The 24,895-nt window shown below is 54.7% G+C and overlaps 2 protein-coding genes across 5 annotated transcripts in view; both read right to left on the minus strand.

The window, feature by feature from the left end:
- Positions 1 to 24,895, minus strand: part of PISD (phosphatidylserine decarboxylase) — a 356,590-nt gene that overhangs the window by 64,277 nt on the left and 267,418 nt on the right. The window lies entirely within an intron of this gene.
- On the minus strand, positions 3,778 to 23,540 carry PATZ1 (POZ/BTB and AT hook containing zinc finger 1). Of its 4 annotated transcripts, none has more exons than XM_049788965.1 (5): positions 22,155 to 23,540; positions 20,763 to 20,826; positions 14,017 to 14,188; positions 6,591 to 6,728; positions 3,778 to 5,299 (listed from the first exon to the last, which is right to left on the minus strand). In XM_049788965.1, the coding sequence occupies exons 1-5, from the start codon at positions 23,531 to 23,533 to the stop codon at positions 4,881 to 4,883; spliced, it is 2,172 nt and encodes a 723-aa protein (XP_049644922.1). In that variant the 5' UTR covers positions 23,534 to 23,540; the 3' UTR covers positions 3,778 to 4,880. The 4 variants fall into 4 exon arrangements, with proteins under 4 accessions (XP_049644922.1, XP_049644923.1, XP_049644924.1 ...); XM_049788967.1 differs by having other exon boundaries at positions 5,132 to 5,299; positions 6,591 to 6,663; XM_049788966.1 differs by lacking the exon at positions 6,591 to 6,728.

The raw sequence follows: 24,895 nt of genomic DNA on the forward strand, positions 1-24,895 counted from the left end.
GCATGCAACCAGAAGGAACCTGAACAGACAGGAACAGAATTCTGGCCTGGACCTCATTCACACTTCCACTAGAGTCTACGCCATCCTTCTGCCAGCAGCCTGCCTTACCCTGGCCCTTCTTTGTCCTTCTGTCCTTCCTCCTTTTCCCCTACCCCAGAAAGGAGATAAAAATCAGGACAAAATGACCAAGAAGCAGTAGAGAGGTGGACTAGGCAGGCAGTTCTGAGAACATTAAGACCTTTTTGATTGTGGGCTCTCAAGTTTCTTGGAATGACCTTCATTGAGGACACAGCTTTGTACTCTGAGTCAATGGATTAATCAGCAGACCAGGCAATTACGAACTCTGGGTGTCAGAGTAATTGACCTCTGAGACTGGGGTAGGCCGGAATGGAGTCCAGGTGAAACCTGTAATGTAAAGCCAGGAGAGGGAAGAGGAGCAGGAGAAATTTTTTTGTATAGTGGAGGTTATTTTGGTTTTGGTTTGGGACCACACCAGGAATTCTGTGCTCAGGAATTACTCCTTGCAATGCTCGGACCATATGAGATGCCGAGGACTAAACCCCAGTTTGCCATGAGTAAGGCAAACACTATATTGCTACAACCCAGAGTGGAGGTTTTGTGCAGTGGATGCAAACTTAGGCCTAGGAACCAATTTGTATACCACTACTTGTATATCACCCATGAGCAAAGCAAGGCTTTTATATTTTTTTATTTTACCTTGGATTTTGGGCCACACCCAGTTATGCTTAGGGGTACTCTGGGCTATGTGCTCAGGAATCGCTCCTGGCTTGGGGGACCATATGGGATGCCGGGGAATCGAACCTTGGTCCGTCCTAGGTCAAATGCATGCAAGGCAAATGCCTTACAGCTCCAGAGCTTTTTTTTTTTTTTTTTTTTTTTGGCTTTTATATTTTATAAGTAGTTGAAAATATAAACCACAAGAATCATCCTGTGAGAGAAAAATGATGTGGGCAACATTCAGTGTACATGGGTGAAGTGTGATCAGAACATCGCCCACCTGTTTGTGTTTGTAGTCTTTGGCTGCTGCTCTAGTGCTCGGCAGGGCTGTCTCTGTGACAGAAACCACATGGCTCACAGAGCTGAAAATGTTTACCCTCTGGTTCTTCACAGACACTCCCCAGTCCCTGCTCCTGCTTCATTCCTGTTCCTGAGGGTCAAGCCTGGCAGAGAAAAGTAGAGCTTTCTGAGTGCTCTCATGTGCTCTGTGTGAATCGCCCATGTGCATATGATCCCGTGTTCTCTCGTTCCCCACATGATGAAGGGGAAGCACTTGTCCAATGTCCTTCAAGAAAGTGTGGCTCTCGGATCAGCAGCAGGCTGGCTGTCACTGTAGGCCACAGCGCACCAGAACTGTGAGGAGGATCCAGGGTGGGAGCTGAGTCGTACCTGAAGTGCCAGAAAAGGTGGAAGCAGGAGTGCCCAGGAGACAGAGCTAAGGGCAAGACTCAAGCTCAGACCCAGGCGGGGGCCACTGGGTGGAAGCAGGAGTGTCCAGGAAACGGAGCTAAGGGCAAGACTCAAGCTCAGACCCAGGCGGGGGCCACTGGAATAAGGTCAGGACTGATGGCAGAGACTGTATACAAGGAAGCTCAGTGTAGGAATTTTTTTTTTTTTTTTTTTTTTTGGGTCACACCCGGTGGCACTCGGGTTACTCCGGCTCAGAAATCACTCCTGGCAGGCATGGGGGACCATATGAGATGCCGGGATTCAAACCAATAGTTGGTCCTGGGTTGGCCGCTTGCGAGGCAAATGCCCTACAGCTGTGCTATCTCTCTGACCCCATAAGTGTAGGAACTTTTGGACTCTCAGCAGTGGGTGTCAAGCTGGGGCACTCACCAGAGCCAGGGTGGCTGTGAAAAGACAGATTGAAGGGGCATAGTGGGTAGGGTGGCTGCCTTGCAAGTGGCAGACTCAGGTCAATTCCCAGCTTTCCATATGATCCCCTGAGCTTGCCAGGAATAACTCCTGAGTGCAGAGCCAGGAGTAACTTACCCCTGAGCACCGCTGGGTGTGGTCCCCCTAAGGAAAGAAACATGCTGGATCTAGAGTGTGGGATTCAGCTTCTCACTGCTCCACTCAGTTCTGTTGAGGAAGAATGACTTCATTGTGAAAATGCAAACCTCTAGGTCCCCTAAAGGGCCACCTGAAATGATATGTGCGCTGCTTAGAAGGGTATCTTGGCAGTTAGAGAGTATTATGGTCACTGTTGTTGGCATAAAGGCTTGACACATGAAAAACAATTGCTAAGTGGGGACTGGTGCTTGATGTGTTCCAGAGTATATAACTAGAGTTGCCACACAGAGCCTGGCTTTGCACCCAGCATACTGGCACCTTCCACATTGGCTTGCTCTTTCTCCACTTCTAGATACGGAAGCTTAGGCTTGGAGAATGGCCAGCGTTGCATAAAGCATTTTAGGAAGAATGTCCCAGACCTGTTTGGCTTCCAGGTCCCACCCACTCTCAGCTCACAGTGGCCGGATGTTTCTGTGGCCATGTTTACCGAAGGTCTTTGGTGTTGTGGGACCTCCCTCAGCTTTGCCAGGGTAGAGGTGCACAGGCCCTCAGGCATTTTGACTGTGTAGAGAAAGTCCATCAAGGTCACTGGTGCTGGAAGTGAGTGCTTCATTCGGTGGGGTCCAGGGAGGCTTGGGATAGGGTCCAAGTCAATCAAAAGGACTGGTATGAGGAGGAAAAGTGTTTCCTCACAGGGCCTGGAACCGATCTGATCCCTCAACAGCATGTCTTCAATCTGTCAGATGGCTTACTCACCCACAGGAGGGGGGACATAATGGAATCCACATCCAAGGCTGTGTTGAGGTTAGACCCAAGAAGAATGGGGACCCTAGTTCAAAGCCCCATTTTATTGCTGAGAAAGCTAAGGCTCAGAGGTTTGCCCACAGGCCAGAGCAGAGGGTAGAATTAGTCAAGGCTCAACTCCTTCACCCTCAGTATCAAAGAGTCATTTCACCTTTATCAACTTCTTCTAAAGTTTTTTTCTCCCCCTAGTCTAATGGCCACAGTATACCCAGAAGACATGGATGGCAGAGATATCTCTACTGTGGCTGTCTTGATGTTGGTAAACTTTTTTTTTTTTTGGGGGGGGGGGGGGAATCACCCCGGTGACGCTCAGGGTTAATCCCAGCTCTGCACTCAGAAATTGCTCCTGAGGGACCATATGAGATGACGGTGATAGAACCCAGGTCCATCCTGGGTTAGCTGCATGCAAGGCAAACGCCCTACCGCTGCACTATCATGCCAGCCCGCTTTTTATTTTCGTTGGGCCACACCTGGAGATGCTCAGAACTTACTCATTAGCTGTGTTCAGGGATCACTCTTGGCAGTGCTCGGGGAAGGAATAGCAAAGCAAGTAAGCTGCAGCTTCTTCCAAAGCTCTAGCCTGGCTGGGACTGGAGCGACAGTACAGAAGACAAGGCACTTGCCTTGCACAGGGATGACCTGGGTTAGATTCCTGGCACCTTGTATGGTTCCCCAAGCACTGCCAAGATCTGGGTTCTTTCCCTTCAGCTCCAGGGTGTCCTGCTCAGTATTCATAGCCTAAGAGCATGCCTGGCACAGGGCAGTGAGGAGGGAGTATCTGCTGACTGAACACACGGGTGGAAGCTTAGCTGCCAATCTCAGGAAACCGGCACAGTGAAGGGTGAAAGGCCTGAGTTCCTGTTCCCACCCCAAGTACAGGTACAGACACCAAAGACCCCCCCCCCCCCCCGAAAAACCAGACTTGGGGAGCAGGCAGAGTACCATACTAATGTTTTTAATACAGCCTGATCAGATCGATTCACAGCACGAGGTCAGCCTAAGCTTGCTCATGTGCGACACCCCCGAAGCACAGTGTCCCCCACCCTGCCAGCAATCCCATCTCCTTGGCTCCAGACCACACTGACGCCCCCGACCCCCTGACCAGACTGGCATTTTTAAAACTTTGCATAAAACTATTTCTTCCATAGACCTCAAACAATCCACTAACCAAGTTAATTATGGTACATCTAAACAAAGTTTAATACTAACCCTAACATGTGACTGCGGTTTACAAAGAGCTCTGTATCACCTGGGATAGCTTTCAGTAGCAATTCACTACGACTTGTCCTAAAAAATAATAACAATAATAATAATAATTAGAGAATTAAAACCCAACAGCAAGTTGAATGGTTAGAACCAAGGACAAACTGGAATCGAGAGTAGAGCTGTCCTGAAGAGCGAGCTTGTCCTAGGAATGAAATGCTAGCAGTCAGGCAGGGCTCAGAAAGGTCTGGGCCCCACTCCTCCCAGGTCAAGGTCAAAGCTCAAAGGGATCTCGGAGGACATTCACCCCACAGCCCAGAGGCTACTGCAGGCTTCCAGCTTCCATAATGACAGTTGGGCATCAGCATTGTGTAAAGGGGCAGAAACCCTACTGTGGTTTCTTCTGAGGGAGATGAAACGGTATGTGTGAGAGGGATTAGGGAGGTGGGGGTGACAGTGAGGTCCCAGAATGCCATCAGCAGGGGTTGGAATGGGGGCTATGAAGAATTGGGACCCAGGGACCCCAACATGTCCCCAGGAGAGAAACTGGGTCTGATGTTGTCGCAGAGGCTTATATAGTGTTTTCTACCCTTGTCCCGTACTGGATCTCATAGCTACTGCTGTGGAGTCTCCAACAAGTATCTATTTCTAAAGACCACTGTGGGGACAGGGAGTGGAGAGGGACTGGGATGACAGAGGTAGGGGAAGGGGTGTTAAAAAAAAAAAAAAAGAATAAAAAATCTCTCAGCTACAGAACCCAAAGACATCACTTTCCTCCGCATTCACAGCATTTCTCAGTAGTCCCCAGTGGTCATTTCCGTGGGGACGAAGCATCTGCCTCACTTTCCCTCCGGCCCCATTGGCTGCTGGTCAACCTCAGGATCCACTAAAGACGATGCAAACGCCGACTGAACAATCTGAAATCCAAAGGACTCGAGGAGAGACATGTTCTGCTGGGGAGAGAAAGGTGAGCCCAGAGCAGGGCCCAGGTCCCCCAGGGGGCCCCCAAGGGCCCGGACATGCACCTTCTGGATGTGTTTGTTCAAGTAGGATTTGGAGCGGAAGAAGCTCCCGCACTCGGGACATGGGTACTTCCTCTCTCCATCGGACTCCATTTTAGTTTTGGGGACGGCCATGTCACAGGAGAAGGAGCCATTGGTGCTCTGCTTCTCGGGCGTCTTCAAGTCGCTGGCATCTGAGAGGTCGCCGTAGGAGTCGGAGCTCTCAATCGGATCCTGATGTGAGCATTTCTGGCCTTCTAGGAGAAAACAGAACAGGGGAGAGATGAGGCCAGGCTTTGGTGATGCTCTCCCCCCAACTGCTGGAGGGGTGATGAGGGGCCAGCTCACAGGCTTGTGTTGGGCAGCTGGTGGCCACCACTGAACTGGCAGAACCCTCAGAAGTTCAGCTGGCCAGTCTGGGAGCTTAGAGTGCCTATGGGGGGCCTGTGCGGGGAGCCAAACAGCAGGACCCTGGGGCTGCCAGCTGACCTCACCACAGACGCTGCATGCAGGTGTCCCTGTAATGGCTCACCGCCATCTTGGCCAGCTTCAAGGACAGGGGACCTCCACTGCTTCTGGCAACTCAAAAACCCCCAACTCCTGGCACTCCTTTGGCTGCCCTTGGGGGTACCATGTGGTCCTGATAATGCCAAGCAAGTGTGCCACATGCCTCACCTCCGTACCAGACTAGCTGCCCCCTCCAAAGCAGGCCCAGAGCCTCAAGGCCCTCACAAGCTGGGGCAGACCCCATTGATGTCTGAGACACAAGCCAGTCCTTTTCCTCATGCCCCACACACAAGCACTGCCCTTACCACCTTCTTTCTGCCCAGATCCTTCCAGGGTCAAGCTGCCAGACCACAAAATTGGAGCTCCTATAAACAACTCGGCTAGCTGTCCCCAAACCCCACAGGGCTGAGACAACCCTCCTGCACTCGAGCTTGTCCCCTACCAGCCAGCTTCTTCATCCAGCTGAGGTTCAGCCATGCCAGGAAGGGAGGTCTCGGATGGGAGCATGGAGCATGCCATCTCTATCATCTGCCAAGCCCCTAGCACCATCCATCCCCAAGGTAACGACAACTTGAAACACCTCCAAACAAACTGAGTCAACAAGTCCAGGTGGGGCCTCAGAAGCTTTGTGCAAACCAACTTCGTCAGAGGCACTCAGGGAATTCCTTCATCGCCATGCAGCTCACCAACAGCAAGGGCCACTCAAGGCAACCATGCATGGTGCCTCTTCCTGCCCAGAGCCAAGGACATCTCTGCAGGGTCCAGACTGGGGGTAGGGAGCCAGCCAGGAGCAAGGACGGAGGGCTAGGGAAGAGGAGGCGGGGGCTGGATCTTGGCAGTGCCCAAAAGCCTTGCTCACTGCCCAAAGTGAGCACTGGAACCCGCTGGGACTTTTGCTCGGGAGGCCACTGCCACTCAGATCTCCGCGCCTCCTCGAGGCAGCCAGCTAGCCGGCAGCCTTCCCGCCTCCCCACGCCCAGCCTAGCGCCCCACGACACAGTCTGCGCAGAGAAGCAAAGTGCAGAGCAAGGGGTCGCTTGCCTTTGTTGCCATAGGTCCTGGCGCAGTGGAACGCTGCTCCCCCATTCGGGATGGGCTCCTGGTGCCTGGAGACCTGGGGAAGGGGAACACCGTGGTGGGTTTTAACATGGACCTTTAAGTAGGAGGCAGAGGAGAAACCTAAACAAGACAAAAGGAGATGAGATCCCGCGGCTGGCCAGCACAGACACCTCTCTGCATCCCCCATGCCTTGCCTCTGGCCGCCCTGGCTAGCATTCCCAGATCAGCTGCATCTAGAACAGGGGCCCTTTCTTTGGCTCAAAAGGGGCTGCAAGCACAGGAGATACCTGGCTAAGGATGGAGGGTGGTGTGCTGTCTGTGAATTGGCTTTTCTGCAAAGCCTGGTACACAGGGCACAGTGATAGACCCGTACCTCTTGACACCTCAGTGATAAGGGCAAGAGCAGGTGACTGGTGGCCCCAAGCTAGGTTCTGGCACCACAGCTGAAACATCATCCTTAGAGCTGAACAGGAGGACCCAAGGGCAGCCACAGGGCTCCAGGCAGCAAAATGCCTGCCTAACACCTATAAAAGGTGAACTGAACCCCAAAAGGCTTGGAGGTGAGATAAGATCCCAAAGGAATGGCTGAAGGAGCAACCTTTCTTCTCTTTGGACATCTTTTGTTTTCCTTTCACTTTAAGGATCACTAGATTTAGTTACTGCCAGGCCTTCTGAACATCAAAAAAAACTAATCAATTCTGCTTAAGGACCATACTGGTCTCTTATTCTTCCTGGTCTTTGGGAGTATCCATCAGCTGGTTCTTTTTTGGGGACACCCAACAGTGTTCAGGGTTTACTCCTGGCTCTATGTTCATGGAATATGTGGTGAAGGGGATCAAACCCAGGCATGCTGCATGCAAGGCAAGAAGAGCCTTACCTACCTACTACTATACTATCTCTCTAGCTCTGGTTCTTTTTTTTGGGGAGGTGGGGACGACAGACCTGGTGATGCTCAGGACTTATTCCTGGCTCTCCATTCAGGGATCACTCCTGGTGGTACGCGGGGGACCATATGGATGCTGGTGATTGAACCTGGGTTGGCCGCATGCAAGGCTCAGTTCCCTGGTTCGTTTTAAAGTATCCAGTGTCATTTTTATGTCTTTGTTTTGAGGGAAGGGCCATTCAGCTTTCTGGGTGTTTGCGCTTACATGTGAGCTGGATGCTCTTGAGCCATGAGCTATTTCAGGCTGGGATAAGTAGATGCTGGGGGCTAACTTCCACACCAGCTACTATGATTTGGGCCTTGCAGGAAGGAACCCATCTTGGTCAAGACCCCATCATGATCAAGGATCCAAAAGAAAACTGAAGCTTTTGAGTGTAAAGCCCACGTAGGCGGCCAGTACCCTACAATTCCTGCCAGATTCGGATGCCACATTTTCTGGGATTTTCACTCCTTTTTAAAATCAGTCATGGGTAAAGTTGGACCCATTACCAATAGGCCAGAGGCTGGATAGTACTATGTAACATCTGCCAAGGACATATTTTCAACAGCCAGAAATGGCATGGTCTTTAGAACGGCACTATAACAAATGACCAAACTTTAGCCATGGATCATAGTGTGCCAAGTCTATTGCATTGCATGCATTATTTTGTAAACTTTTCCAACCATGCTAGAACTAGGAGTAATGTTTATGCCTTTTCTTGGTCATTTGAGGACCAAATCTGGTGATGCTCAGAGGTTACTCCAGGTTCTGCACAAAAGATTACTCCTGACAGTACTCAGGAGACCATATGAGATGCCAGGGATTGAACCCAGGTTGGCCGTGTGCAAGGCAAGCACTCTTTCCATTGTACTATTATTTGGGGCGGGGGGCACACCCAGCAGTGTTCAGGAATTACTCCTGGCTCTACACTCAGAAACTGTTCTTGGCAGGCTCAGGGGACCATATGGGATGCTGGGATTCAAACCACCGTCCTTCTGCATGCAAGGCAAACGCCTTACCTCCATGCTCTCTCTCCGGCCCCCAACCCATTGTACTATTACACCAGCCCCTATACTCATTTTATAGACTAAGAAACATGAGATTTGGTGAGCTTGACTTGCAATCACACATAGAGCTAAGCGGCACAGCTTAAAGTCTGACCCCAGGACCTAGAAAACCAGAATTTGGTTCTTAGCCACTTGTCAGACTACTATTTTTTAAAATTATTTTTGTTTTTTGGGGCCACTCTTTGAGGTGGTGCTCAGGGACTAAACCTGGCTCTGTACTCAGGATTCATTCCTCACTCCTGGCAGGGCTTGGGGGGATCTTATGGGAACTGGGGATCAAATCTCTGTTAGCTTTGTGCAAGATAAATGCTAAACCTGCTGGACACTCTCTTTGGCCTCATACTCTTTTTTTTTTTTCGGTTTTGGGGCCAAACATAGCAATGCTCAGAGATTTCTCCTGGCTCTATACTAAGGAATTACTCTTGGTGATACTTGAGGGTGGGTGGGTGGACCTATGGGATGCCAAGGCTAGTGTTTTACTTTTTATAGGAGGAGGCCTCCCCAGCAATGCTTGGGAACCCAGAGGTCATTATTGGCTGCATTTGGTGCTGGGCCTCAGGGGGCTCTAAGTCTGTTGATGTGCTGGGCTGACCCTTTAATGATTTCTGTCTTCACCCAGGCCCTACAAACAGCCCTTGGACTTTTGCGATCTATCTCATCACCAGTGACACAGTGATGCATTGCTCTGCCCCAGAGGTGGTATTCAGCCTACTGGTAGACAGTTACTGAGACGGCAGTTGACCAAGGGAAACAGACTTAACAAGCTCGCTTGTTGGCAATAGTTGGGAGGAAAACCGGGCTCAGGGCAAGTATTCCTCCTTTCTCCAGCACTGCTCCACCACATAGCTGTCTGGGCCAAAGGTAAGTGGCCAAACTGTCCCGTGAATCAATTTTTCCTGTTCTGGGACTGAGGAGCTGACGAGGGGATAGACAGAACAGGTTAAAAAGGTTCTCCAGAAACATTCCTATGAGAAGAACTGGAGTTAGGAATGAGTAGTGAGGGGAAAGCAGATCTTAGCTCAGATCTTGGACTAGCACTGTGAAGAGCATAAGGAATCTGGACTTGGTGATAATATGATGCTACTTTAGAAGGGAATTCTTCCCTTGTTTTTTTTTTGTTTGTTTGTTTGTTTGTTTTTTTGGTTTTTTGATCTGAATCTCTTGTTGAGCCTCTGAAGTGGTGTGAAGCCCTCTCCCTGGTGCACCCAGAGAAAACCCACTGCAATCAGATGAAACCAGAAAGAAGGGAAGCAGCACTAAGAATCATATATTTAGTCTTTCTGCAACGAACTATCCCAGGGGAATAGAGCAGATGTTCAATGACAACTTGCTGCATCTTCCTGAAAAACCATCGGTGAAACATGTGGCTGGGTTCTCTTGACTTTGCCCCAGCAGCAGAGACAGACTATCTATAGTAAGCCCACACGGTGTGTGGCGGGGTGGATCCACAGCTGTCACGTAAAGCCCAGACCTTAACCACAGACCAACCCAGCAGGCAAGTGTTGGGCTAAGACAGAAGCTGAGTTTGTGAGAATATATCTCTAAAGCCAGGCGGGCTTTGTGGCGATTCTGAACTCACCTGCCTATTTGCCACTGACTAACCATGCACTGAGGAGGCAGCTTGTGACGAGCACCAGACTGACGGAGACGCGCACATGTGTGACACCCCCAGCCCCAGCAGCCTCAAAGCCACCCTCCCTGGAGCTCCGGAGCTGGAGAGTTTATGATCCATGTTGGCATTGCGCTTTCTTGCCTAGCAGGATACAATGAGAATATTACAGAAGCCAAGGGCTCTGGTCACAGGAGCCATCTAGGGATCCATCTAGGGGCCCAGGATCTCCTTTTCCAAACCACAGTGGGAATGTGCCAACTGAGCTGGCTGCTGGAGGGGGCACTGGGGAGTTTTGTGTCCACTTGGTGTGAGGGCACAGAAAGGCATCTGTGCCTGTGAGCCCAGTGGCAACAACTCATGCACTCGCATCCGACTGCAGAGAAGATTCCCCTGCCTCTTAACCAGAGATGTTCCAAGTCCAAGTATGTTTTCAGCCAACAGATTCCCAAGTCAGCTATGGTTCTTCGTCATTCCAGGACATACGCCTACAAGAAGAGACTGCCACAGACTCTTAGGGAGGACAACATGGTGAGCTACTAGATCCTTCTGTCCTCCTCACTGTCCCACTCAACTGGGTCCTCAACTCAAGGATGAGGTAACACACTTTTTTGCCCCTCACATTCCTTCCAACTGCAGATTATATTCCTCTACAGCTAATACAACTCACATTCTGATATCTCCAGGACATAGGAAGGGGGCAGCTGTCTCAAACCTGCATCTGATGGGGGCTGAGGGCCTCGCTGCCTGCCCCCTTTCCTTGTTCTCAGCCAAGAGTTGTCTACAGTTCATTGAACTGTTGTTTTTGTTGTTGTTTTGGTTTTTGGGGGGACCACACCTGGTTATGCTCAAGGTTTGGTTATTCCTGGTTATGCACTCAGACATCGCTCCTGGCTTGGGGGACCATATAGGACGCCGGGGGACCGAACCGAGATCCATCCTAGCTTAGTGTGTGCAAGGAAAACACCCTATCACTTGTACCACCACTCTGGCCCCTGAAGTGTTGGTTTTGAAGGATCTCAGAAGGTCCTTGGAGTCCCTATGCTCCAAATTCAACTATTCTGACCAGGTGGAGAACATTTAGCTTTTGCTCGAACCCTTGTGTTTGAGTGTTGATTTGTTTGGGTAACTCACAACTTTGTTGTGACACAGTTCTAGATGCTTTTATTCTGGTGTCTCTGTGTCACTGGTATCTTTTTCCTCTTTGATTTATTGGGGGGGGAGATAAAAAGAGAGAATGGGATTTATTTCTTCCTACTAATATCCAAGGAATGAGTCCAGAGGCAGAATCCTGCTCTTCTCTTCCAACAAAGGTTGCAATGGACTCTCTCCTGAGTATGAAGGGCAGCTGGGACCGGTGTCTCTGTGTTACTGGTATCTTTTTCCTCTTTGATTTATTGCGGGGGAGGATAAAAAGGGAGAATGAGGTTTATTTCTTCCTATTAATATCCAAGGAATGAATCCAGAGGCAAAATTTTGCTCCTCTCTTACAACAAAGGCTGCAATGGATTCTCTCCTGAGTATTCAGGGCAGCTGGGACCGAGTGCTCCTGCTTTCCTGGAGGAATGAGATTTCCACTCTGCTTCCTCTCTGGGATGCAAAACAATCCAGCTGGTAATCAATCCAGCTCTGGTCCTGACTTGTTCTGAGATCTCGAGTGGGCTCTAGGTTTCTTTCTTCCCTTCTTTCTTTTTCCTTCCTTTCCTGTCTGCTGCATAAGCAAGGTGAGGCACTACCCACTGTCCCCAGTATCTAGGTTTCCTTTTCCTTCATCTCATCCCAGTCATATAGGACTGTTGCTCAAGTCCTCTTTACCATCCTAGGGAGACAGACCCTTAAGGACAAGAGCTCAGCTGTCATCTCTGGGCTACCTTGCTGACTTCTGCTCTGCTGTCCTGACTTACTGAACTACTGCTCTAGGTTTGAGCAGGACTCAACAGGCTGTGGCCTGAGCCTCTCTGTTCTTTCTCATCTGAGGGAAAGAGCATGGCAAAGGCCATACCCAGCTATACTCAGAGCTACCTGCTGACTGTGCTCAGGGATCTCTCCTAGTGTAGACTCAAAGGACCATATAACTGCTGTACTATCTCTCTGGGCCATCTGTCCAGTTCTTTTTCTTTTTCTTTTCTTCTTTTTTTCCAGTTTTTGCCCCACCCTGCCATCTGGGCAAGGCTTTCTGCATTTCAGCATTAGCATCCTTTCCCTCTCCCAAGGTTACCCACCTCTAGCCTCTGACCCCAGTTTACAAGCTGAGGATTTCAACCTGGGAAACTTGACAAAACGCAGGTTACAGCAGGTTTAGCAGAATTTCAGGGAAGCTTTCAGGAAGCCAGGTGAGCAGGAAATAAGACAAGATGCCAGCTTTTGAGCTGGAGCTCAGTGGCACAGAACACGCCTCACATGTCCAGTGTCAGACACACACAATGAAACCATCTTTCCCGAGAGGTTGAGGCAGTCAGGTGGTCACGATGGTCAGCCAAAGCCTGGGAACTCCTCACAAGCACGACCCCAGGCACTGTCCACGCCCCAGAACACAATCCTACCAGATACACAATCACAGGACACAGCTTACACAGCTTTTACCAGTAGCTCCCACCTTCACAGTGGGGGGTCCTGATGGCACAATCATCACCATCCAGCAGCTTTTGAGGCAAAGCCCCAGATATGCAGATCCCAGGAGAAACCCGGCTCCAGGGCACCTGAGGACACGGCTACTTGACAGTGTCCTTTCACAGGGCTTTTCGGGGCCCACGAAGACCACGCAGGTGCCCAGAGCTGCCAGCCAAGGGCTCCGGGCCAGTCATGCCTGTTCTAAGCAGTGTCCACGAGCCACATATCTCACTCTCAGAGCGGAAGGGGTGGGCAGCACCTGAGGGCTTGTGGACCTTTCACCTACCTTGTCTCCCAAGAGCCTCACAATAACCCCATGAGGTGAAGGCGACAGGGAATCTTAGCCCCACTGAAGAGATAAAGAGATGGAGGTTTGGACAAAAAGAGAGTTAAGACCAACAACAGGGAGAAGCGAGAGGAACTCTAACATCTGGTTTAGTGCTCAGTACGCACCAAAGCTTCCAGAAGCTTTGAGATAAGAGTGTCCCGGGAGACAGGCCAGCCACATCCCTACTGTACAGAACCTCCTCACACCCCCACACATGGCACGAGCCACTTCCACAGATGCTGGGCTGGTAAACACAGACCTTCAGTCCTTCCAACCACCAGAAGCCCTGCCAAACACTCAGGGATGGGCTTGACACCACTGAGAAGGACAAGGGGCCACCAAGTCAGACACCAGGGAGGCCAACTGAGGCCACGAGCACACTGTCCCACTCAAGCCACCTCCGCAAGGCAACAAGGGACCTAGATCAGGCCTATGTTCTGTCCTGACCATATAATAAGCTAAGATGTTACTGCCCATTGCTCAGCTCCAGTTGCCAGGTTATCAGCCAACGAACAAAAGCAGGGCTCCCCTTTTCTCCCTGAGGCCTATTGACTAACATGCCCCCCATTTCAGCAGTTCAGTGGTGTCTGGAAATGCCTGAGGAACAGATGCGTTACAGGCCAGGACATACGAACCACACTCAGTCCTCAGTTGCTGGTGGGCTGGGCACTCCTACTCAAGGCACCCCAGGTTTCTTAGGAAAGAAGGGGTGGCCAACAGCTAGCTGGGCAATGAAGAGGTTAAGAGTTCAGTGGGAAGGGAAGCTTGGTGTGCAGAGAAGGGCAACAAGGCAGGGTGAGTGAGACAGCCCTGGCCTCCCACTTGCGCTCAGGCCGCTCCTCTGGCAGTGAGGAATCAGCAGGAAGATTACCTCGGTTACAGATACTGCAGAAGTTGCCGGGCCCCTCACTGTGCTTCTTCAGGTGATCTGCCATGTATGCCGCCCGTAAGTACTTCCCACACACCTGGCAGGGCACCTTGTCTTCATGACAGGCCAGGTGGGAGCGCAGACGGTCTCGGGTGGCAAAAGAAGCATTGCAGGTCTGAGGGCAGAAAGGAAAATGGGATGAAGAAAAACTGGCATTGCAGACATCATCTCCCATCGCTCTGTGAAGCACAGCCACTTTGAGTCCCTGGGTTGGCTTGCCCCCCAAAACTTCCAAAGGGGGAGGCCGGCCTTTTTTCTCAGAAGACCAAGCAGCTGCTCTCAGTGCCCATGAGGCCTCTCCAGAGGACAGCCCAGTTGGAAGGACTGTTCACAAATAGCTACTCTGGCCTACCTCAAACATAACCTGACCTCAACTCTTGTCTACAGAGGAGGAATATTTATTTAAACATAAGAATTGAGTTTGAAAAATAGGTCTGTGGGCTGTGTGTGGAGAAGGTGGGGTGGGGGAGAGATGGAGGTGTGTGTGGCAGGAGTGGTACAGCACAAATGTTCTGCATCCGGGATGCTCTGGGCTGGATCCCTGAAGCCTTAGTATATTTTTCCAAGTACTGCCAGTTGTGCTCGCCACAGAAAATTAGAAGACCTTAATCATCAGCAGGGGCCAGAGCAATAGTATAATGGATAGGGTGCTTGCCTTACATGCAGACAACCTGGATTTGATCCCCAGCATCCCAGATAGTCCACTGAGCTGCCAGGAATAACCCCAGAGTGTGGAGTCAGGAGTAACCCCTGAGCATAGTCAGGCGTGGCCCCAAAATCAAAGCAAATAACAACGAAGAATTAAGCTCAGTTGCATCCACTGTAAATATATTCACAGATGAGCTGTTGGCATTTAATTGAGCCAGGCTTGGTGTTCTTCATTCTGGTTTTCCCCTCGTTGCTTTATACAAAGAATTCAATTTATTTGCTTTATTCAGAAATTACATTAGCCTTGGCCCCTGGGAAATAGAAAGGAAAAGCAGGACAAAAATAAAGACGGCTCTTCCTAAGCCTCAAGAATTTGTAACTAAAGCACAGCCTGCAAAACAAGTGTCAGTTCTGTTAACACGGGAATCACCAGAGCGCGTAGGTCAGGGCCTCAGCGGGAACCTTTGTGGAAGCTTATGCTGGGAAAGTGCTGGTAATAGCAGATCCGAGACACTATATCCTGCCCTGTTTGTTTGTTCTGTGCCAGGCAGGCTCCCCACTTAGCCCTTTCGAGGCACTTATCTCGCACCATCCACCCTCACAGCAGCTGAGGCACAGGGACTTATCACCCTCCCGGTGTAGCCACAGAAAGCTGTGAAGCCAGCTCACAGCGGGCACAGTGAAAGCAGCTTGCCCCTCGTCCCTGAACATTTGCTGCACCTGGACCTGCAGGCCTGACCCAGGCTCAGTCACTGGGAGTCCACGATAGTGTGTGCTTCTTAGCAGGGTTCACTCAGGCACACCCCGCTTCTGAAAATCACAGAAGGTGGAACTTTCAAGCTAGTAGCTTGCATGGGGGTATCTCAGGGCAAGTTTGACTTCTGTGTTTGTGTTCAGTTTTCGAAGTACAAGAGAATGTAACATCCATCCTTTCAGGGCATTACAGAGAGAACAGGACCTCAATGAAGACCCCCCACACCGCCCAGTTCACATGCTCCATCGGGGCTGCTTCAGCCACCTCTGAGAATACTCCCGACACCTCCAACGTGCACACCCGCATCATCAGACAAGTACTTCTCTCCTTATTACACAACCAACCAACACACAGGTACCACCATGGGGCTGGGAAATGATGCTACTTCCCAAAGGGCTGCTTGTGGCAGGAAAGACCTTGCCAGACTGTCATTTTTTTCGAGTAAATGTTCCAAACTTGGACAGAACTATGTATATGAACTATGTATATGAAGGGAATACTATTTGCATTTGTGTCTTGCTGTTGTTTTAAAAATACACTGGATGAGTTTAGAACGTGATATGCACCCAACACAGGGCTGCAGTGATGGCATAATGGGTAGGGCATTTGCCTGGAAGCGCCAACCCGGGTTCGATCCCAGGCATCCTATATGGTCCTCCGTGCCTGCCAAGAGTGACTTCTGAGCACTTCTTTGGGATGTGGCCCCCCCCCCCCCCAAAGGAACAAAAACAAAAAAACCAACACACAACTCGGCTACCACAAAAGGAATCCTGGAAACATTCAGCCACTACCAGGCAGCCTCCTGCTCCTGGGGAGCTTCCCATCTCCCCCAATATCCAGCCAAGGGGAAAAGGAGCCCTCAGGGTCTGGGACAGGTGAGATGTGATCCAGCCCCAAGCCTGATCATCTCTAGACTCAGTGGGGGCAGAGTCTGCTAAGGAGAAGATGTTGATAAATTTTAACCTAGCACAGTGGGTAGGACGCTTGCTTTACATGTGTTCACCCAGGATCGATCCTGGCCCCATGGCCTGCAAGGAGTGATCCCTGAGCACAGCAAAATGAAAAAGAAAAATTAATCTTGTGTCCTTGGTAACTGGAACTGCCCCCACTAAAGTCTGGTAAGAGGATTGTACAGGCGAAATTAAGCATTTGGGGACTCAAAAGCAACAAGAGCACTAAGTTTCATGGAGAGAGTTGGCCCTGGCCTCAGCTGGAGACCTTATGATCCAAACAGAGGTCACTCGGGGGAGGGGAGTTCCCACCCAGCTCATAAACCAGAGGAAGAACTTTTGTCCTCACCCTCAGGAGAGAGACACCTGCCAGTTATCTGGGGTCAAGAACCCCCACCCCCCACCCTTTGCCAGCCAGTGACCTGAGTGACCCTCCACACAGTGTGTGCTATGCCTCAGGACCCCTATGGCCCAGGTGTAAGGAGCGCAGCAGAAAGCACGCATTAAGGAGCATTCAGGAGCCGGCTTCCGGTCGGTTCTGGGGGAGAGTGCTGCTAGGAGAGTGCTGCTAGCAGACTCTGAAAGAGGCCTTGTTTTTCCTGCCAAGCTTCTCTGGGGATCCGCTCTTTAAAGCACAGCCTGTCATACTTTCTACCTAAAGATAATGGACTGGCCAGGCCTCAGTGGGCCACAAGTGGGTTAAGGTGCTGGGGCAGGGAGGGGCATTAGCTAAGCAAAATTAAAATCCCAGACCAAGCAGACTTCCCTACTCAATCCTCCATTGATTATCTCTCAAGGAATGAAAGCTAACCTTAGCCAGGGTAAATCTAATTAGGAATGTAAATCTCTTGGGAGAGAAAACACCACCACCGAACCAAACAGAAACTTGCCCAGAGCAGTGAAGGCAAGTGGCAGTGATTATTGGCTTCTTCGTGCCAGAAGTGACCCCAGGTGGCCGCTGGCAATCCCAAGATTTTCTGAGGGAATTCTGATGACTGAGTCCCAAGTCCCAGTCTCAACCTGCCAGAAGTTGAGATACAGGGCCTCTCGCGATAGATAGTACAGTTGATGGTCCTCTGAGTACCACCAGAAGTGATTTCTGAGTGCAAGGCCAAGAGTAACCCCTGAGCATCACTAGTGTGGCACCCCCCCAATTTTTTTTTCTGGTTTTTGGGTCACACCCAGCAGCGCTCAGAAATCACTCCTGGCAGGCTGTGTGTGTGTGGGGGGGACACGACCATATGGGATGGCGGGATTCGAACCACCGTCCTTATGCATGCAAGGCAAACACCTTACCTCCATGCTATCTCTCTGGCCCCAAGGCCCCCCCAAATTTAATACCGAAAGTTCAGCTAGCACAGAACCCAAAGTCTAGTCACGTAAGTGGAGGCGAGAGAAGGGACAATAAGTAGCTGAGAGGGAGGACGGATTGATCAATCCCAAAAGAAAGAAACACCTAGAACCTCTGCAGGAGAGGCCCTGTTGGGAGCAAGGCATTCCTCTCCTGGAATGGGAGCAGAAGCCCCAACAGGAGACGCAAGTGGTCGGTGGTTGCCTGGCTGGCTACCTATTAGTCAGGAAGACAATGCCAGGCTCTGCCCAGTCCCCATGGAGCTGGGGGTCACCTCTGGTCCTTACCCAGCCCTAGCTCTGCTCTCTCCCCTCTCCAGCCAGTTTCTCCCCCACCCCCAGACTTGCTTGAGAAGTTTTTCTTCCTAAGGGAGCAGCTCGGGAATGGGGCCCAATCAGTAACAGGACAACATAGGCACACCCAGCTTTTGTGCTACCCTTTCAACCCTGACCACCTCAACTAGTGGGGCCATCGGAAGCAACTGATACTGTTCCAGTCCTCAGCTTCAGGCTGATCTGGGTGAGATGATAAGAGAGTATGGGACTTCTGAGCCAATTAAGGATCCTCAAGTGAGCTCCAAGGGGGTGGCTTGACACATGCCTGAGATTCCTATCCCCATATTTGCCTGGCCTTGTCACTTATGACAGTGGCCCCTTCTGTCCACTGTGGCATCAGGAGGGACTGAACGGTATGGCCCAAGGACTCAATTCCCCAAAAGTCATTGCGACCACCACTTTCAGAACACACCATGCAAGAGGGAGGGGCCCATGGCTGGCACACCTGTCCTGACAGGTCTCAGTGTGTTGGAGGAGCAGGGCAGGGAGGGGGGCTCATCCACCAAGGGACAGTGATGTCAGTAGCATGACACGAACCAAGGACAAAACACACAAAGCCTCAAATGTTAGAATGAAAACTTTTATCAACACACCTGTTACCCCGAGGAGCCCGCGAGGGTGGGGGGGAGCTAAAGCGCATTCCACTGGGGGCCGAAGGGAAGCTACATCTGCTTTCACAGCCCCCAAAGCCAGACATTGGGGTGACCAGATATAAAGCTAATGGTTAGTCTAGTTCCTGAGCAGACCCTCTAAGAAACCTCATAAACGTGAAAGTCTAATGCATTAGGCAGAACTAAAAGCAGGAATCTAGCAAAGCTGGAAGGGAAGAGGGCCACGTGGGGTGGCCCTGCGTAGAGGTGCCCTCTAGGGGAGTGGGATGGGAATTCACACCCAGAGGAGTGGCCATACCCCGTCTAAAACCCCCCATGCTTTGGGAGAGGTGATACAGGAAGGGATGGGGACACCTAAGCCAGGGCTCAGTCCTAGGGACAGCACCAGCCTCCAAAAATCACACTGGCAAGGACGAACACCTGGGGGCCCAGCAGTTCAAGAGGGACATAAAAGGCAAGAGAGCCAGAAGGAAACCTAGAGACTGGGTGTTCAGGGGCCCCTGAAACAGTAAAGATGCCTGGTCAGGCCAGGAGGAGGCTTTGTGGGCCTCCCCTCAAAGCAAGGGTTCCACCCACACCTGCTGGCCCCTCCACAAAGAACCTTTTCCAGGGAGCCCTGCTAGCCCACAGGCCACTGGGGAAAGGCCCGGCCGGCCTCAGGGGCCGTCCAGCCCTGCCTCAGGTATCCCGGCGGGGCTGGGCAGAAGAGGGTGTTGCTGGAGTGTGCTGGGCCCAGGTTTTCAAGGGCAGGGAAGGACTTTTTTAGAGAAAGGGAAAAGGCGGTGTCAGGAACCGAATGGGACGACCTCCACAAAGCAGGCTGGGCAAATTCCCATGATGGCAGGTCGCTAGGAAGAGGTTCCAGGGGCGGCAGGCCGCTGCTGCTCCCAACCCACACCTGGAAAAAGGGCAGAGAGTGCAGGTTACCCCCCATGCCACCAGGCAGGCTCCCGCTGCCCTCTGGGCTCCACCTACCCTGCCTGGGCTGCTCAACTCACTCCCTGGGAGACTCAGAATGTGCTCAATGTCAAGAGAACCAGAGACAGACAAGAGAAGGCAGGAAATGTGGCCAGGGCAGATCCCCTCTGGGCTCCCCCGAGTTGTCATCCTTGGGGGGAACCCGGCCCAGCTCAGCATGTGGGAACGCTGTCCAGACAGGGCCTAAGGGGGCTCTCTGCCCTCACGAGGAGGAAGGCAACTCCCTCATCACCAGCAGGATAAACAGAAGCCGATTCACCCTTCAACCAAAGAGGCTAAAACCAGCACCCCACAACTCCGCCTGCCCCTCACGTGGTGGGAACCTGCCCTAGGGACACGGCGGGTCGTCAAAGAGAAGGGAGAGGCAGCTTTTTCCATCCACGCAGAAATGCTCAGTGGCTTAGAGAGGAAACTCAAAAATTCTGGGCACCACGGGAAACCCCCAACCCCAGTCAGTATTATCCAAGACAAGCCACAGATTAGGACTGATGCCAAGTACACCCTACCTACCGCCACACACAGGGTGCCAGGGAAAAGGAGCTTCCCGGCTCTGCGGGCCCCACACTGCTCAGGAGCATTTTGGGGGCGCCCAGCCCACACTCTCCCAACTCCTCTTGTCTTGTGCCCCGTGTCCTGTACTGATGGGAGCCCAGAAGGATCTCTTTGTGCAGGGCTGCATGACAAGGGCAGACTCACCAAAAGCCAACACACAAACACACACATACAAACATACACAAGCCTTTCCCTCCCAGCAGTGCTGGGAACCAGAAGCCTGGCCTAGGGGGTGCCCCAGGACACTTGCACAATGTGCCCTGCCATTCCAGGGGCTGGCACACACCAGGAGACGAAAAGACAGACAAGCAACGGAGCGGGAGATGGGGGATGGGGTGGGAACCAGGACCCTCAACCAGGGGGGGGGGCAGGATACCAGCGGGGGTGGGAGGGTAGAGGAAGAACAAAGGAGAGCAGACAGAGGGACAGAGGGGGCGTATGCGGAGCAGTGGTCAGCCAGCCCCCGTGCGGGCATAGCCTTGTCTGGGAGCCCCTTCCTGCCCGCCCTACCTGACATTTGTGAGGCCGCTCGGAAGTGTGCACCTGCTTGATATGTCCGTTCAAGTGATCGGGCCTAGGAGAGAGAGAACCGAGACCTTCAGAGACCTCAGAACGGGGCTGCGGCCTGCTTAAGAGCCCCCAACAAATCCTCACATACATACAGACACCCCCTCCTAGCCTAGCAAAAATAAGTCTCCTTATTTTTTAACTCCTTGAACCTCGGTACCCAGTTTTTTTTCCCTAGAGGGGGAAGGGAAATGAGCTGCAGAATGCCTGACCTTGCTTCCCCTCAATTCAATGATTTCCAGGGCCTAGTGGGTAGCTTCAGACAGGGCCGCCTTTCCGGGAGGGAGGGGGGCTGGGGGGGGGGCTGGGGGGCTCATTGTCCGGACGAAAGCCCCTTAGAAACTCAGCACTCCCCTCCCCCAGCCTCTCCCGCCACACCAGCCAATGAATGCCACCCGGATGGAATTCGGTCCCCAGAGGCTGTGGCTTGAAGCCCCACGTCCCCAGCTGGGCTGGTGAAGCAGATGCCCGCTGGAGCAGGTGGGCAGGGGCTGCCTGACCGGTAAGACTGGTTCCTGCCCTGCCCGGGGGCCCTTCTGAGGGAGTTCTGCACCCCAGGGTTCAGACACCCCTGTGCTCAGGAGCCAGGCAAGTTAAAACCAGCCTTTTATGTGGAATAGTAAAAGAAAAAAAAAATCATCCTCAGCTTCGAGAACTGAGAGTCCTGGGTTCCCTCTCAGGTTTCCCTCCTGGAGAGTGAATCTTTCAAAGAGCTCTTGCCCCCAACCCTTCTTTTTGGTCCAGAGAACAGAATGGGATCAATATATGGGTTCACAGCGAGGCTCTGATCTGCAGACAGGCGCCCATCCATCACAGACTTTGGGTGCTATGCTCTGTACCCGGGGCTTTCAGGCCCCCTGGAAGGGTCTAAGTGGCCCCTGACCCAGGTTCCCCAGTGCTCTGCAGGGGGTTTGTGGGAGACTGGAGTGGACACACTTGCTCCCCCCCCCTCTCCTGCGGCCATTCACGCAGGGGAAAGTCGCTAAAGGAGCTCAGCCTCCCGCCCCCTGAGGGGGCCCCTCGCCTGGTGCCGGAAACACAAAGGGAGTCCAGGGAGAAGAATGGGGAGGCCCAGGCGGTGGCCTCAGGAATCCGGCCACTTCCCACCAGCAGGCCCCAAGGCAGAGAGAGAGACAGAGACGCAGGCCGAGGAGCACTCACTCCTAGTGGCCCAGAACTTCCCTGAAGGAAGAAGTTAAGCCACGTTCTCCAACGCCATCCTGCCCTGCCATCACCCTGCCAGCCACCCCCTAGGGTCTAGGGCCTAGATGCGGCCTCGGCCCCGAGGCAGGCAAGAGGGAGTGGGCAAAGGAGCTGCGAGGCCGCTCTCCTCACCTGGAGAAGCCTTTCCCGCAGCTCTGGCAGATGTAGGGCTTGCCCACCGAGCCGTCGTGCGAGCGCACATGGTAGGACATGCGGTCCTTCCTCTTGAAGCGCAGCCCGCACACCGGGCACGAGTAGGGCTTCTCCCCGGAGTGCGACAGCTTGTGCCGGTTGAGGTGGTACACGTCGCGGAAGATCTTGCCGCAGATCTCGCAGGCCACCTGCTTGCGGGTCCGGCTGCGCTTGCGGGGCCCGTCGGGGTCCTCGGCGGCCGGCAGCCCGTTCTCGCCCAGCCGGGCCGGCGGCAGGTCGATGTAGCCCAGCTGCAGGCTGGTGACGCCGTGCTGGGCCTCGTGCTGCCGCAGCCGGTTGGCGTCGGTGAACACCTTGCCGCACAGGCCGCAGGGCAGGATGCCGGCCTCGCGCAGGCCGCCGGGGTTGCCGAACACCGAGTCCAGCAGGTTGGCCTTGCGGGGCCGGCCGCGGCCGCGCTTGCTGGCCAGCGGCGGCGCGCCCGAGGCCGCGCTGGGGAACGGGGAGGCCAGCAGCTGCGGCGACAGCGGCCCGGCCACCATGGGCAAGCGGTCCACGCCAGGCAGCACGGGCAGGGAGGCCTGGCCGGCCAGCGCCGCACCCGCCGCCGCCGCCGCCGCCGCAGCCGCCGCCCGGGCGGCGTCGTCCTCGGGCTGCATGCTGCCCGCGATGCCGTTGCTGTTGGCGGCCAGCGCGGCGCCGTTGGTCATGTCCAGCGGGAAGCCCAGGTCGGACGCGCCGGGCGGCCGGAAGAGCATGAGGTCGGCGCGGGCCGGCGGCACCAGGATCTGCACGTTGGACTGCTTGATGACCTCCTGGCAGATGTCGATGACGGAGCGCATGAGCAGGAACTTGGCGGCCGTCATGAGCTCGGGGAAGCTCTCGAGGCGCACGACGATGCGCGACGTGTAGGCGAAGTCCAGGATGTCGCCGAACACCTTGGAGCTGATGGTGTGCATCTCCAGCTCGCGGCTCAGCCCGCCGGCCGCCGCCGACGACAGCGAGCCCGACAGCGAGCCCGACAGCGAGCCCGCGCCCCCCACGTCGGTGCCCGCGGCCCCGGCCGCCGCCGCGCCCCCGTCCGTCGCGCCCGCGGCCCCGCCGCCGCTGCCTCCTCCGCCGCCGCCGCCGTCGCCCAGCGGCGCGCTGAAGACCGACTCGAAGTACTCGCTGCAGGCCGCCAGCACGGCGCGGTGCGCGGGGAAGCTCTCGTCGCCCACGCGCAGCAGCACGTCGCAGAAGCGCCCGCCGTTCTTGCGCTGCTGGTTCAGGTTGTGCAGCATCTCCGTGCTGTGCCGGCTCACCTGGTACGTGTAGCAGCCCGACGGGCCGCACGACGCGTCGCTCACGCGCTCCATCGCCCCCGCCCGCCGCCGACGTCCGAGGACCGAGACGAGGCCCGACGCGCTCCCCGCCCGCCCGGGGCCCCGCACGTGCCGGCCGCGCAGTCGGGGTCGGGCCCGCCGCTGCAAACGCGCACGCACACGCACACGCCCCCTGCCCCGCACCGGACGGGAGCTCGCTCTGCCCGCACGAGACGCCCGGACACCGACGCCGACGCCGACACCGAGACGTCTAGGCCGCGGCGGCGCTCGGCGGCGCCCCCCGCATCGCCGCCCCGGAGCCTCTCGCGCTCCCTTTCTCCCGCCCTCCTCCCCGCCGACTCGGGGAGCCGAGCCCAGCCGAGCCCAGCCGGCCCGGGGGCGCCCCTGCAGCGGGCGGCGCTCCGCGCCGCGCCTGCCACACCCCCTCCCGGCCGCCAGGGGGCGCCGGCGTGCAGCCGAGAAGGGCGCGCACGCGCGCTAGAGCGCTCGCGGCCCCGAGCGACGGAGGGAGGCAAGCAAGCAGGCAGGCGGCGGGTGCTGCCGCGCAGGCGCGCAGGCGCAGAGGCGAGCGGGCGGGCGGGTGCGCGCGCCGCGGCTTTCCCGGGCCCGCCGGGCGAGGGCGACGAGGGCGGGGGCGCGCGCGCGGCGGCCCCTGCAATGCAAAGCGCGAGCCGGGGCGGAGGAAACAAAAGGCGAAGGCGGCGGAGGCGAGGCGAAGCGAAGCGAAGGCGGCGGCGGCGGGGCGCGCGCGGGCTGGTTCCCGGAGCTCGGCGGGCTGCAGCGGGCGTGCAGCGGCGGCGGCGGCGGCCCTTCCCGGGCCCCGGGCTGGAGCGGCGTTGCAGACGTTGCTGGCGTTGCCGGCGGCGTGGCGGGCCCGGGCTCCCTCCGTGCGTGCGTGCGTGTGTGTGTGTGTGCGGCGCGGAGGAAAGATGGCAGCGGCTGCACTTCCTCTTGCACTTTCACCCCTGGGGGGAGGAGAAGGAGGGGGCGCGACCAACGGCACCCCCCCCGCGCCGAGGGGGGAAATGCAAAAAAAAATCAAAAAAAAAAAAAAGGCACGGAGCGCTCGGGATGGGGGGACCCCTCCCCAAGACCCCGGCCCGGCGCGGCACCCCGTGCGCACCCGGCTCCCCGGCGCGGCAAACTTTGCACTTTCTTTCTTTGTGCCCAGGCCCCCCCGGTTTGCACGGCCCCCCCTTTGCTTCCTGCACCCCCGCCCCCCGCCCGGCTCCGCCAATGCCAGCGCGGGCTGAGCCCCCGCACGGACGGACGGCCCCCCACTCCCCGCGCCCGCCCCCGCCCCGCCCGCCGCCCGGCCGGGGGCTGCAGACGCGGCCCCCACACACACACCCCAGCCTCGGCCAGCGAACCAGCTCGCTCCCCGCCCAGTGTGGT

This window comes from Suncus etruscus, chromosome 15 (assembly GCF_024139225.1).
Source record: "Suncus etruscus isolate mSunEtr1 chromosome 15, mSunEtr1.pri.cur, whole genome shotgun sequence".
In the NCBI taxonomy this organism is placed as follows: Eukaryota; Metazoa; Chordata; class Mammalia; order Eulipotyphla; family Soricidae; genus Suncus; species Suncus etruscus.

What these genes read in the sequence shown, in the direction of transcription:
- PATZ1 (XM_049788965.1), bottom strand. Translation starts at nt 23,533, where the DNA reads ATGGAGCGCGTGAGCGACGCGTCGTGCGGCCCGTCGGGCTGCTACACG. An exon ending in AGCGGCCTCACAAATGTCAG is followed by an intron (nt 14,189 to 20,762) that starts GTAGGGCGGGCA and finishes TTCTGCCCTCAG; the next exon opens with ACCTGCAATGCTTCTTTTGC. An exon ending in CTGCAGTATCTGTAACCGAG is followed by an intron (nt 6,729 to 14,016) that starts GTAATCTTCCTG and finishes TGTCTTGTTTAG; the next exon opens with GTTTCTCCTCTGCCTCCTAC.